The 16,276-nt window shown below is 34.4% G+C and overlaps 1 protein-coding gene and 1 pseudogene across 1 annotated transcript; both read right to left on the minus strand.

Annotated features, from left to right (window-relative positions):
* Nucleotides 1,447-3,407, minus strand: LOC108661814 (cytochrome P450 704C1-like; the record flags this gene model as incomplete). The annotated part of the gene is made up of 5 exons (XM_018120309.1): nt 1,447-1,818; nt 1,921-2,121; nt 2,211-2,552; nt 2,746-3,021; nt 3,132-3,407. Coding segments are annotated over 5 exons (1,281 nt in total), but the record flags the coding sequence as incomplete, so codon positions are not given.
* LOC18614272 lies at nt 11,951-14,669 on the minus strand (annotated as a pseudogene).

Consider the following 16,276-nt stretch of genomic DNA (forward strand, 5'->3'; position numbering starts at 1 on the left):
ATTTCTCACAATTTCCTTTTTTTTATAAGCCATGAATAAATTTCATTAATTACAAGATTACTCAATTCCATAACCCTTCAAGATATTTTCTCATTGATTGTGTTCGATTTGATATGGATGTTAATTTTCTTTTTGAATTACAAATATTTTTCATTTTTTTAAATAATTAAGTGACGCACTTCTAATGCCTCAGTAGCTGACATTAATTATCCATTGGTTGCATTCACTTTGATTCGGAGCTAATTAACAACCGAAAAGTTGGCCGATGTTTGCCGACCTGGATTTAATGGTCATATGAGTTGGTGTAACAATGTGATACCAAAAAGGTAGTAATCAATACAAATTTTGAGTAGGAAGAGTACTGCATGCAAATGAAATCAAGAAGAAGATTGTGGAGAAAACTCTCATTTAATGGAAGAACATGACTGCCAAATACGAGTACCTATACATGGTTTTGCAATTGCCATCATCCTATGCATCCCTAGGTTACTTAACTGATTGATGTAATTCATTGAATAAAATGGTTAGTTGTTCTTATCATGTCATGTCATCGTCATGATATTTCTTCCTCTTTTGTGAGTAATGAGATTTTTGAAGGATGGAGATGACTCTACCTAAATTCCTAGATTTTTTTTGTTGCTTATTTTCATTGTATTTTGAGTTCTTGACTGTCTATAACTGTTTATCTTTTGCAAAGCCATTTTTTTACCTTAATTTCAACCCAGCATCTGTGTGTTGTCTGATGGGTTAGAAAATGGGCAAGTTTGATTGGTGGTTGATTCCTTTTCTTCAGCATTTTGGTAACTTGGGCCTATAAAATTTATTTATAGTAGACAAAAAAAAAGAACTTTTATTAAAAAATATTATAGTAAATATTTGTTTCTTTTCGGATAATTGACTTTTATTTAGCTAAGGAATATTTTATTTGAAATATGTCCCATATATACCACTGAAAATCCAAGGTTTTTTATGGCTATTCATTCTTAATGGCATTTCTACTAAATGCTTTCTAAGAATCAGAACGCATGGTGTATGTCCTACAATACAAATGGTGATAACTTTTGTTTTTGGTGTTACAGTCATGGAAGAAAAGAGTGATGATATTTTATTTTCTTGTCACTTCATACGGTCCATGGAGGAAATGTGGATAGATCGAAGATAAGTAAATCAAGATTCACAGACTGTGAAAACGTATTAAAAGATAAGAATTTTTTGACTTGGATTTTTTTTAATAAAAGTTCTTTGCTTGGATTTTTTTTTTAGTAAAAATTCTTTGCTTGGATTTAAGAGATGAGATTCAAAGAACTTTTAAGAGATGCAGCAAACAACCTCAAAATCCAAGCTCTTTGCTTGTAAGCTTCCTAGGCACCTGTAAACGGAAAATACGGCTTCTATGGAGTCCCAATCTCCGGAAATGGTCAGGGCATATAGACCAGATGACTCGAATTGTACATATATTTTTTTCTTTTTTGGTGAAATAACTCAAATTCCATTCATCAACGCATTTACAGAAAAAAGCAAATCAACACTACAGAAAAATGCAAATCGGGGCTCTTATGTACAACCAGCAAGGTTGAAGACTTGAAGTTGAACAAATTGATGACTTTGCACAGGAGGATATTTGGAAATTCATCAACTTGTCCTTGGAACAGCATAAAGATGGAGGCCCCCCTTCATATGAAGTGTGAACATTGTCCTGTAAGTCGCAATTTTCGTATCATCAACTAATTTAAAGCGGAAGAAGCGAAGAAGGGCAATTGAGACTATCTTCATCTGCCGGTAAGCAAAATCCTTGCCTAAGCAAGTTCGAGGACCCGCCTGAAACATAATGCAGCAGCTGGAAAAGATTAAGATCGTTTGACAACTATATAGGCACATGCATGTTATACACATGGTAGAAATGGAAAAAAGAATACTAACATGAAATGTTATGAATTTGAAAGGGGATTCGGGCTGGAGAACTCTATTGTTAAGCCATCTTTCTGGTCGAAAAGTGTCGGCATCTTCTCCCCCAATGTCAGGCATTCTACCCATGGCGTAGGCCATGTAATATACCCCGTCTCCTTTCTTGAGTTTGTAGCCATCAGGGAGAATGTCATCCTGCTCTGCATTCCTTCCATCCTTGAAGCACAAAGTGAGAACCATATCATATTCCAGCTATCGAAATGCTAAGACTGCTAGAAAATCTATGAGTGTCTCAGGCAACTTACAATGGCGACAGCAGGGTACAGCCTTAAGGTCTCTGTTATGGCTGCATGAAGATAGTGCATTTGCTCTAGGGTTGAATCAGTTATGGTTGTCACGAAATCATCAACATTATTAGCACCATTTCCTTTACTACTAGTGACGTCCACCACTTCTTGTGCAACTTTTTCTTGTATCAAAGGGTTCTTGCAGAGCATGTAGAAGAACCAGGACAGAGTATTCGCAGAAGAATCTTTGCCAGCGAGTATGAAGTTCAGGATTATATCCCTTAAATATTTGTCATTCATTGTGTCTGGATTCTTCTCGCTTTCCACTAAAAATCTTGAAAGTATGTCTTCTTTCACATTCTTGAAGCCATAAAAAGAAATAAGAAAAAACAAACCAATTATTAGTAAAGTATAAATTTCCACGCCAAAAACCAGATTACCTTAAGCAGTGAGATTGAATTCAACAGTGTTCTTGTGACTTTCAAGTCCCACCATATTTGTTAGACCAAGATTGACTATAAGAAATTCTTGCAGCAAAATATATATGGCTCACCAAATCTCGTTCCATGCCCAGCAGTTTCCTCTTGGAGCTAATGACATCGTGAACAAAAGTATCAATGACTTTGATATTCTTTCTGAGGGCAGCTTCAGAGCCAATGTTAAGAGACCTTTTCAGCTTCCAGAAAGGGTCAACAAAGCGCCTCTCATTTGAAACATCAAAAGCCTTCATAAAAGTAGTCCCTTCCTTACTTGACCCATCCATGCAGTTTATATCTATGCCAAACCCAACTTTGAATATGGAATCTAGAGTGCATGTCATTAATAGATTCTACAAATTAAAGTAAACACAGCATGAAAAACTGAAAAAGGGAAAATTAGACAAGCATAATTGTGAGCGTCTTTAAAGTTTTGGGTTAATTTGAGGGTCAGATTTCTCACTTGCATGTCAAAAGCTTGACCCGACACTTCCAGCTTCGAAATAACTCCAACCAGCTTGGCAGCGTTCCTTCTGAAAACAGAGCAGCTAAAATCTTTAAGAACTCTCGTCGAGAACTCGAAGCTTGCCAGCTTCCGCTGCTTTCGCCACTTGTCTCCGTCCACCGCAAAGATCCCTTGTCCAAAAAGATCTATCAGAATTTCTTGGTTTTGTTTACCCTTACAATATCTGTCGAACTTTGTTTTCAATATGTACTCTATGTTGGAAAATAATGTATTTCATAAGGTTCAAACATCCCACATTGTCAAAATACATAAAAGGTGAATGTCTTATATTGGGAAACCAACTTTAGACTTGTTGCAAGCAAAGAAAACAAAGTGGGCTCACGCGCATACAAAATTGGGCCAAATAGTTAAAAATTTTAAATTTTCCTCCCTGTGCGCGAGTATACATGTGAGCTGAGCCTAAGTGACCTTTTGTACCTTGACCTTATTTTTTTTGAACTTTTTCAGCCTTTGATTAAATCAAAGTCTAACTCTACCATGCTTACCTGATTCTCCTGGTTTTCCTCAACTCCCTCAACTCTCTGATCTGGTGCAATGTTCACCTTATTTGGTGCAACGTTCACTTCACTCCATGCCTATAAATACAACCTTACACCCTCACTCACAACATACACCAAAGCTTTTCTTCTCTAAAGCTTTCTCCCTCTGCCTCTTCTCTTCTCTTAAGCTTCTCTGCTGGGTTTTCTGCTTCTTCTTTTTGCTATTCCTGTCATCCCTTAATAGTTTGTGCAAACTATAAGGAAGGGTCTGTTGAATCTTGGAGGATAACCGCTACAGTCTTTTTGCACCGAGTTTTATACTCCGAATGGGCGAAAATTATCCTTAAAGACAGTGATACCACGCCTCAGACCAATTACTGCTTTTACTAGTTTTATATTCCTTTGTTTCCAATATTCATACAACATTCTTAAGGATAATGGATTCCCATGTTGATAATGTTGCTGCCACTGTTCCTAATGCTGCCTCTGTCCCTACTGCCACTATTCCTAATGCTGCCTCTGTCCCTGTTGCCACCGCTGTCAACAGTTCCCCCATAGCTCCCACTCCGATGACCATTCCTCCTATGGCCTCGGCTTCATATGCCAAACCATTTCCAGATATTTCCAAAATAGAAGTCTTTGATGGCAGAAACTTCAAAAGGTGGCAAGAAAGGATTTTTTCAATCCTTGATGTTCATGGGGTTGCTTTTGCACTAATTGATTCCAAACCAGATGATGTCAAGATGCTGGAACCATGGATGCATGCAAATAAGGTATGCAGGCATACAATCATTAGCACACTTTCTAATGAATTGTTTGATGTATACAACCCTTACAAAGAAGCAAAGCAAATATGAGAGTCAATGATAGCCAAATATACTGCTGAAGATGTTGGGAAACAGAAGTTCGTGATTGGCAACTTTTATCGTTGGAAGATGACAAATGACAAGGACATCAAGAGTCAGATCAATGAATACCACAAGCTAGTGGATGATTTGAAGGCTGAAAAAATCAACTTGCAAGAAGAGTTCGTTGTTAGATTGCTGATTGAGAAGCTACCACAATCTTGGAATGGATACAAGCAACAACTAAAGCACAAGGAAAAGTAGTTGTCACTTGCAAATTTAATTGTGCACATCATCATTGAAGACACAACTCGCAGGGAGATTAAGGCTTCCAAAGCTAAGGAAATTGCAACTAAAGCCAATCTGGTACAAGGCAAAACCCAGCGCCAACCAAGGTACCCTTATAAACCTTATCATAAACCCAAAGCTCCTCATCCCACTTTCAAAAAGAAGGGTAGTTGTTTTGTCTGTGGAAAGCCAGGGCATCATGCAGCACAATGCAGGAAAAGAGCAAAGAGAAATGACAAACCTGCTAATCCAAGAGTCAACTTGGTCAAAGCAGATGAATCTAATGATGTAATTGCTGCGGTCATTTTACAAGCAAATATGGTGGCCAGTGTGAAGGAATTGGTGGTAGACTCAGGTGCTACCAAGCATATTTGTGCAAACAGAAATGCCTTTACCTCCTATACTCTTGTAGGGGAAGGAAAAGAGACAATTTACCTCGATGATTCTCGAACTGCTCAAGTTCTTGGTAAAGGGAAAGTCCTTCTCAAGCTCACATCTGGCAAGACCCTAGCTCTAAATGATGTTCTTCATGTTCCCAATATAAGGGCAAACTTGGTATCTGTGGCCTTATTAGGCAAGGTTGGGGTGAAAATGTCATTCGAATCTGACAAGATTATGATGACAAAAAATAATGTGTTTATGGGTAAGGGTTATTGCAATCAGGGACTCTTTGTACTTAACATTTCCAATGTTTTGAATGAAAATGGCAATTCTTCTGCTTACATGATTGAATCTGTTGATTTATGGCATGGTAGACTAGAACATGTTAGCATTCCCTATATTAAGAAAATGCAATCACTAGGATTAATTTCTAATATTAAAAATGGAAGCTTTAATAAATGCGAAATATGTGCTGAAACAAAATCAACTAAAAAAACTTGTATTTCAGTAAATAGGGAATCTGAATTATTAAGTTTAATTCATACAGACTTAGGAGATCTAAAACAAACTGTGACTAGATGAGGTACGCAATACTATGTTACATTTATTGATGATTATTCTAGATTTACTAAAGTTTATTTACTTAGGCATAAAGATGAAGCTTTTGACATGTTTATTAAATATAAAGCTGAGGTAGAAAATCAACTGAATAAAAAGATAAAAAGAATTAGATCAGATAGAGGGGGTGAATATATACCGATTAATGATATTTGTGAAAAAGAATGAATAATTTATGAAATTACTCTTCCATATTCTCCTGAATCAAATGGTGTAGCTGAAAGAAAAAATAGAACATTAAAAGAAATGATGAACTCTATGCTTGTTAGTTCCAATGCACATGAAAATTTGTGGGGTGAAGCTTTATTATCCGCATGTCATATTCAGAATAGAATACCTTATAAGAAAACTAGTAAGACACCTTATGAATTATGGAAAGGTTATTCTCCTAATTTAAAATATTTAAAAATATGGGGGTGTCTAGCTAAGGTAATGCTTCCTGAATTTAAGAAGAGAAAAATTGGTTCTAAGACATCTGATTGCATGTTTATTGGTTATGCTGAACATAGTGCTGCATATAGGTTTCTTGTATTAAAAAGTGATGTTCTTGATTGTAATACAATTGTTGAAACAAAGAATGCCGAATTTTTTGAACATATTTTTCCATTAAGAATTGATACAATTTCTCATGCACCTTTTAGTAAAAATGATTTTGAAATACAAAATGATGATTTGAGAAGGAATAAAAGACCAATTTCTTTTGGTAATGATTTTTATACTTATCTTGTAGATAATGATCCTTTGACTTATGTTGATGCAATTTCTTCTAAAGAAAGTTTATTTTGGAAAGAAGCCATACAAAATGAGATTGATTCGATTTTACAAAATCAAACTTGAGAATTAGTTGATTTACCACCTGGAGCCAAACCAATTGGTTGCAAATGGATTTTTAAAAGAAAATTTAGTCTTGATGATTTTATTGATAAATATAAAGCTAGATTAGTTGCAAAGGGTTTTACTCAAAAACCAAATATTGACTATTTTGATACTTTTGCTCCAGTAACAAGAATTGCATCAATTCGTGTTTTATTTGCTTTAGCTTCAATTTACAAACTTGTTGTTCATCAAATGGATGTAAAAACTGCTTTTTTAAATGGTGATTTAGAAGAAGAAATTTATATGACACAACCTGAGCGATGTATTGTTCCTGGTCAAGAAAACAAAGTTTGTAAATTGATTAAATCATTATATGGTTTGAAACAAGCACCCAAACAATGGCATGAGAAATTTGATCAAGTTCTTGTTAGTAATGGATTTTCTACTGTTGGAGTTGATAAATGTGTGTACACAAAAACTGTTGATAGTGGATGTGTGATTATTAGCTTATATGTTGATGATATGCTTATTTTTGGTACACGCATTGATGTGGTCAATAAAATAAAATGCTTTTTAGCTTCTAAATTTGACATGAAAGATCTGGGAGAAGCCAAAGTTATTTTGGGTATTAAAATCATAAGATGTGATAGTGGCTTAATGCTAACATAAGAGCATTATGTTGAGAGACTACTTAAAAGGTTTGAACATTTTGATGTCACACCTGTGAGTACTCCTTATGATAGTAATATTCAATTAAAGAAAAATAGAGGTGATAGTGTAGCTCAGTTTGAGTATGCACAGATTATTGGAAGTCTGATGCATTTAATGAATTATACTCGACCAGATATAGCTTATGTTGTATGTAGACTGAGCAGATATACACAAAATCCTAATAGAGATCATTGGACTACCTTGAGTAGGGTGATGAAATATTTGAAAGGTACCATAAACTATGATATTTTATATAATGAATTTCCCGCTGTATTAGAATGATACAGTGATGCTAATTGGATCTCATATTCAGATGAGACGAAATCTACGAGTGGTTATGTATTCACCCTTGGTGGCGGTGCTATAACTTGGAAATTAGCCAAACAAACAATAATTGCTAAATCTACAATTGAATCAGAATTTGTAGCTTTAAAGTTGGCTGGTAATGAGGCTGAGTGGTTGAGAAACCTCTTAACAGATATTCCGTTAAGAATGAAACCAACACCTTCTGTGTCCATGCATTGTGATTGCCAAGCGGCAATAACCATTTCAAATAATAAAACTTTCAATGGTAAAAATAGACACATTCGTTTGAGACATGATGTAGTAAAGCAGCTGCTTAGAGATGGAATTATATCCATTAATTATATGAAGTCAGAGCTGAATTTGGTCGATCCTCTGACTAAGCCCCTAGGAAGAAAATTAATTAATGCTACATCGAGAGGAATGAGACTTAAGCCAAATGAGGAAATCAACAAATAGTAGTAACCCAACCTATGTGATTGGAAATCCCATGAATTAGGTTCATATGGGTAATAACAAGTTATTTGTTGATAAATTAATGCACTATTGAAAGTATTGTCCCTCCTATGGTGTGTAAATAGTGCAAAACTGCAATGTAAGAAAGGTTGAGTTAAACTCTTAATGCATTCCATATTCCTTATGGGTAGTGTATTATACTGCAGTATACACTTGATGGAATCAACCTATATAAGTGTGGAGTAGGGCAGCTCCTATGAGAACTATGGCAAATTCTCTAGAGCACTTATGAATAACCAGGCACGCGCATGGCCTATTCGAGCAAAACTGCGTTGAACAGCAGAAATTGTGAGGGTGTAATGTGATTGATGAAAACTATATTTCACATAAAGAATTTTGGTTCATATAAGTTACAAACTTCACCAAAATCCTGTGACTTATATTTCATTCTTTCTAAGGGTGGTTCATAGCTTTAAAAGCACCAGTCACGATGCATCACACTCAAATGAAATTTGATCCAACAAAACTTCTTATAAAATCTTATGAAATATGTGGGGGATTGTTGGAAAATAATGTATTTCATAAGGTTCAAACATCCCACATTGCCAAAATACATAAAAGGTGAATGCCTTATATTGGGAAATCAACTATGGGCTTGTTGCAAGCAAGGAAAACAAAGTGGGCTCGTGCGCATACAAGATTGGGCCAAACAGTTAAAAACTTCAGATTCCCCCCCCCCCTGTGCAAGAGTATACACGTGGGCTGTGCCCAAGTGACTTTTTGTACCTTAACCTTATTTTTTTTGAACTTTTTCAGCCTTTGATTAAATCAAAGTCCAACTCTACCATGCTTACCTGATTCTCCTGGTTTTCCTCAACGTTTATCCTGGTTTTGCTCTAACGTCTATCTGACTTGGTATAAATGCTGACCAAGTTTTCCTCAACTCCCTCAACTCCTTGATCTGGTGCAACGTTCACCTTATTTGGTGCAACATTCACTTCACTCCATGCCTATAAATACAACCTCACACCCTCACTCACAACATACACCAAAGCTTTTCTTCTCTAAAGTTATCTCCCTCTGCCTCTTCTCTTCTCTTAAGCTTCTCTGCTAGGTTTTCTGTTTCTTCTTTTTGCTGTTCCTGTCATCCCTTAATAGTTTGTGCAAACTATAAGGAAGGGTCTGTTGAATTCTGAAGGATAACCGCTACAGTCCTTTTGCACTGAGTTTTATACTCCGAAAGGGCAAAAATTATCCTTAAGAACAGTGATACCACGTCTCAGACCAATTACTGCTTTTACTAGTTTTATGTTCCTTTGTTTCTAATATTCATACAACACTCTACATTTCGCGTATCGACGGTATATACTACGCTTAGCCCTAAAGCGAGTTGCTTGTAAGTGGGATGTTTTTTGGCCGCTTGGGTTTGATAGTCGTAGAGATAGTTGAAATAAAACAACTGGTTGAAAACGCTGCCCTTCACCAGTGGGTAGTCAGGATTTTCGATGGATTTTTCGGTGAAGATTTTGATTGTGAGAAAAGAGAAGATCAGAATGAGTGGTGGTAATGATATCAACAAGAAGATGGCAGAGAAATTATCCATTTTTCCTTTTTCTAATGAATACTCTGCAAGGTTATAGGCCATATATGCAGATTCTTGTATTGGGTTGCATTCATTTTTCAACCTACCAACAAAATCAAACCTTTTTCATCACCAATATCTTTCTCAACAACAAAATCATTTATTTAATAATTATAATGTTTACACGTGTATGATTGCCATTTCATCAATTTGATTTTTCTTGTAAATTAAGTTGCTGCCACCATATCTCATGCTTCAAAAAATTTAGAGGATTGTGCGGATAATCATAAATTTATAATCATAATAATAATCTATTTAACTTCTAAAGTGAATTAACATATATAACTTTAATCAAGTAAGCATGAAAAAAGTGTATCATTTAAGTTTGGGTCTTGTTTACGAATACTCTAAGAGCTTTTTTTTATTGTTAATTAAAATATTATAATAATATTTTTCTATTAAATGCCGTAGTTGATTGGTAGTGTGATGATTTTCATTATATCAAAAACTTTAAATAATATCATTAAAACAATAGTTAGTAAAAGGCATAATATTCAAAAAAAGCTTTTAAATTATTCAAAAAATTCAAATAAATCTTACTTTTATTATATTCAATTATGTTCTTATATTTTTATTTTAGGTCATATAAGTCTTTTTATTTTTTATTTTTATTTTGAATCAAATAAATCTTTATAAGTAATGATTAATTTAGTTAAAATGTCATTTATCATTCTATGCTACGTAATGCTGATATGGTATATTAACATATCATAATTAATGATGATGTGATATGTTGATATATCATAATTGATAATAATGTGACATACTAATTTAGCCTAATACCATGATGATATTTTTCACCCTCCACATTAATACCATATTAGTGTTATATGGATATAAAATGATAAAAGATATTTTAACTAATGAAAATTAGTCAATCATTAATAATAAGGGCTTATTTGACCTAAAATAAAAATATAAAGACTTGATTAAGCATAATAAAAGAATAAAAATTTATTTAAATTTTCTTAAATAGTTTTAGAGCTTATTTGAGCATTATGTCTTAGTAGAACCATTTATGTTTTAAATTTTTTTTTTTGTTTTTCGCAAAGTAATTTGTCATAAACGGAATAATGACATGGCTATAGATTAAGTTAGGCTAGAAACTTATTTCAGCCTTAAATGATTAACAATGAATTAGGTGAGTCACCTCGCAAGAAACCCTTGTACAATTCTTAGGATACCCCTGTTACATGATCAAGCTCTCTATTCTCTATTTATTATTACAATTGGCGACAACATTCACCTGCCAACTATCTAACTCCACAAAACCACCCTCATCATATGTTAAGTTTAACTTAAGAATAACAAGATTTGGAAGAAGATATTTAAACGGTGATGCTCATTCAATAATGCCAATCACTAATCAATTAAAATGGGAAGCCGAAAATAGATAATCCAAGGTACAAAAAAAAATAAGTTTGTCCTTGAAAATATTCGCCATATGAAAGGGTTGTTTGAATTTTGCGGATGCCAATTGCCCAGCATATTAGACAAAAAGTCAAGAGGCATAAATCAGTCCTATTGGCTTCTTCCACATTTCATTTTCTTGATCACTTTTGTCTTACTACTTTGCTTGATTCTTTCTACACTCTCCATTTTTAATTACATTTTATATAGTTGGGTAATAGACTTTACGCGCCATTAATCAATGAAGTATAATTATTTCAATAATAAGGAGACTTTGAAATCTTTGGATTTATTTTAATTTTATATGATTGATTGAATTATTTGTAGATAAAAGAGCTTATATATGAAAATGACAAATCTATGTCATTAAGCCTAACAACATCAGAATTGCAAATTGGAAGTATTAAAAATCAATAACCCCCAAGAATTGGCATCGGTTGTGCGGTACGCAATTAGAAAAGAAAATAGATGATGTTATCGCAATTTTCTTTTTCAATATGGTTCACAGAGAGCTCAACTTGACAAAGCATTGCGATGATTAGCTAGCGAGATCGAGGTACCTCTCTGACCCTGACAACTCACTGCAAGCCAAAGGCAGTCTACAGGAGGATCCTGAATTACTGTAAGAAAAATAATGGCCCAAAACACAAGCAAAAGCGAAAGTTATCCATGGTTGGAGGTCCGCCTCCGCTATGCCACCATCAGTGTTGGCTATGGAGTTACGTTTCGACTGTTGGCCAGAAATAGTAGAAATAACAAATAACTTATCAAAAAGTGGAGTATGGGTTAAGCTTAGAATCAGAAATTTATGCAGTTTATTTATTTACCGATCTCCAATACAAGGTGAACCAAATTTCATGTTCATAATCATTAGAAAAGCAAATCGGAACTCGACATGAGACAATCAAGTTGTTATTCTGCACAAAACTAGAAAAGGAAAGCGGAAGTAATGTTATTGCAACCAGCAAGGGGTTGAGCATTTTTCCAACCGACAATCTACCATGTTTCTGGAAATTGGTTTAAGTTGTCCTAGGAACAGCATAAAGTTGAAGGCCTCCCCGCATCTGAAGAGTGAATGTTACTCTGTAGGTTGCAATTTTTGTATCATCAGCTAATTTGAAGCGGAAGTAGCGAATAAGGGCAATTGAGAATATCTTCTCTGCCAGTACGCGAATTCCTTGCCTAAACAAACTCGAGGGCCCGCCTGCAGGAAGTAATGCAAAAGCCAAAAGATAAATTCTTAGTGTTTGACAATTATATATGCATATATATATATATTAAAAGGGAAAAAGAGTTCAAACATGGAATGCCACGAATTTGAATGGCGATTCGGGTTGGAAAACTCCGTCTTTAAACCATCGTTCTGGTCGAAAAACCTCAGCGTCCTCTCCCCAAATGGAAGGCATTCTACCCATGGAATAGGCCAGATAGGTAACCTCATCTCCTTTCCTGACTTTGTGTCCATCGGGAGAATGTCATCCGCCAGTGAACACCTTCCATCCTTGATGTACAATAAAGATACCACATTTACCCACGTAAGTATGTAATTATTTATTTATGATTTTTCTTTTCATGAAGAAATGCCTATAATTAAGATATTGTAATTAATATTGTCAATCCATATATTAGAAAAACATAAATCTTAAATCTTAAACTTCAAACCTTACTATTTTCAGCAATTTTAGCATGAAATATAGCAAAAATCAATCTATGAAGATTTTCAGCAAATTTACCGGAGGGACTGTGGGGTACAGTCTTAAGGTCTCTGTTAATGCTGCATGAAGATAATGCATTTTCTCAAGAGTTGCATCGGTTATGGTTGTGATGAAGTCATCAACGCTAGCATCATTTCCTTGGCTGCAAGCGATGTCCATCACCTCTTGTGCAACTTTTTCTTGTATCAAGCGGTGCTTGCAGAGCATGTAGACGAACTAGGACAAAGTGTTGGCACTAGCATCTTTGCCAGCAATCAAGAAATTCAAAATTATGTCCCTTAGATATTGATCAGTCATTGTTTCAGGATTCTTCACACTCTCGATCAAAAACCTTGAAAGTATGTCTTCTTTGACATTCTTAAATTCCCAAAAAAGAAAAAATAATCAACTTTTAGCAACAAAAAACAAGAACTCATCTACTGTTACAAAGACTTGAAAAATACAAGAGAACATAACTACATCGGAGTTACAGCCAAACACTAGTGGACAATTACTAGATTACTAAAATTGTTTGGACAGAAATTAGGTTGATCTTATTGTGAATCCCTCCATAGGAGAGTGATAATTAGATATCGACCATAAGATGAACTCTAAGGAAATTTTATAATAACAAAAATAAAATAAGATTCTGTTAGATTAATGTATTGAGTCGCCCTAAATTGATAATACAAGTTTCATCTGGGCGCTGTATGGTGTGGAAAAGGGTCGGTGCTGTCGGGATGCTGGGCAATTAGCCCTGTGTGGTAGGAGTTTCTGGAAAACAGACTAGTGATTACTGTGTTTCCCAACTCCATCCAATATGTATCATGTTCATGCATTAATAAAGTATTGATTTAACAAAAAATATATATATATAACCACAAATTTAATTAGAGGAAAATATGACTCACACGATCTGGGTAGCAGTTTCTTCTTGGTGCTTATAACATTGTGAATAAAATTATCAATGACTTTGATATTCTTCTTGAGGGAGGCTTCAGAGCCAATATTAAGAGCCCTTTTCAGCTTCCAAAAAGGATCCATATAGCGCATGTACACCAGCTCATTGGCATCATCAAAAGCCTTCACAAAGGTAGTTCCTTCTTCACTTGACCCTTCCATGCAATTTAAATCAATTCCAAACCCAACTTTGAACATCGATTCCATTGTGTATTTCATCAACATGTCCTACACAACAAGATTACTCCATAACTTAAACACTCAAAATTTGACCTTTTGCTCTCTGTTAAAAAAAAAAATGAAAAAGATCGAGTTACTCCCTTGGAATTTCATAGCCTGACCCAACCGCGTCATCTCTGAAACAGCTCTAACCAGTTTGACAGCATTTTTTCTGAAAACAGAGCTACTAAAATCTCTAAGAACTCTCGTCGAGAACTCGAAGCTCGCAAGCTTACGCTGCTGCCGCCACTTGTCTCCATCCACCGCAAAAATCCCTTGTCCCCAAAGATCTCTAACAAGTTCTTGGTGATATGCACCCTTTGCATATTTGTCAAAATTTGTTTTCAAAATGTGCTCTACGTTTCGCGTATCGACGGTGAAGATTAGACTATACGCAAAATCAAGTAACCTAAAAGTGGGCAGTTTTTTGGCAATTTGGGTTTAGTAGTCGTAGAGATAGTTAAGGTATAAGAGCTGGTTGAAAACACTGCCCTTCACAGGGGCATAGTTAGGATCATTGATGGATTTTCCAGTGAAGATTCTGATCAGGACAAAAGAAAGGATCAGAAAAAGAAAGAGTAGTGGCAATGATATCAACACGAAGATGGTAGATAAAATCTCCATTATGATTTTCTGATGAATACTCTGTAAGAAAGCTGTGATCACAGCCACCTACTTATTACTTGAATCAAGGGATTCCTTCATTATTAAATAACACAGAAAAACCCAATCCTCTACATCACCAATATGTTGCCAATGTTCATGCATACGTCATTAATTGTACCAATCTGATTTTTCTACGATACAATTATTAGCCTCATCGAACCAAAGTTGATGTCACTTACCTCAAAGTTTTAAATAATACTGATACTATATGATTTTGGACAAATAATACCAACTGGATATAATTTCTAACAAAGTACCAGCCACCAACTCCACTTATATCCAATTGTTTTAAAACGAATAAACATTATTTAGACGTCAAGAAAGGTTACGAAAAGAAACTTCCACTATAATGAATTTTAGCTTTAATTATATTTGTTTAGATAAGGTATCTTTTTCTATAATGAAATCTTCAATTATAGAGTTGTTTAATCTTTTAATTGTATTTTTTCACAGTTAATAACAATATCAAAAGTACCATCTCTGTTAGTATATACAACCTTTATAGTTACATTTTATTTATAACACTGTTAAAAAGTTTTGTAGTGCTGTCAAATTTATAAAATTAATATAAAAATTATAATCTTAAATCGAATTTATTATAGTGTTCTAGAATCAGAAGAGTACAAAAGATGGAAATATATATATATATATAACACGTAAAAACATTGTCCTTATTACAAGTTACAACAACAACAATATTGAAGGAAGGAGACAAATAAATGCAGGCAGATAAACTCACGGGTTTTGGGCACGGATCAGGTTGCTTCATTTTAGCTTGGTTCTAGATTCAGTGGTTGTATATGATGTCTTATTCAATTCTAGTTTCAGATTTATGTTGGAATAAGTTCAAAAGCCAATCACATAGATTGTAGTGGGTATTCTTTGTTAATTAATTTATTATAACATTTTATTATGGAATAAGAGATATTTCTTTATCCATAAATTGCTTCATAATTAGCTACTTTAATTTATAAAGGCAAAGCCCTTGGAACAAATGTACAAAGAATTATAAGTGAGTTATAATTATAAGATCCTTATGCATCAAAGTACTATTCTGAAATAGTTTATAACCATTGTATTATCAAAATAGGACATTGATAATACTCAAAGGCCAACACATGTTATGCTTCTTACTTGTAAAATGAGCAACTAATCTCATAAGTTGAAATATAGAAATACTTAGATCTAACATCTAGGTGCTTGTATAGAATGTAGGTTTATTGAACATGACTCACCATGAGAAATCTATTTGATAACACACTAATGTTTATGGAACACTTCTTATGAATCAGTCGTATAAGTACTCCCAAGATTTGAGATGCCAAGTTATTTTATGTGTGGAGTACTATACTTTGACTTCATCTCTCTAGATCCTAAATAAGGATATTTAAAAAGGATGAATATTGTGTATAGTATGAAGCACATAAAAACAAATGAGTGACCAAGAGTGGAATAATCACTCCAAGTGATTTAAAAAATATATTCTATTTGTTTTTTTATACATACTAGTCATATGAAATCTTTAGCCAATGCAACTTAGAAATTAGGAAAGGAGTTTCCTAAGTCTTAGACAAAACTAGTGGTGAAGCTTAAA

This window comes from Theobroma cacao, chromosome 1 (genome assembly GCF_000208745.1).
Source record: "Theobroma cacao cultivar B97-61/B2 chromosome 1, Criollo_cocoa_genome_V2, whole genome shotgun sequence".
NCBI classification, from domain to species: Eukaryota; Viridiplantae; Streptophyta; class Magnoliopsida; order Malvales; family Malvaceae; genus Theobroma; species Theobroma cacao.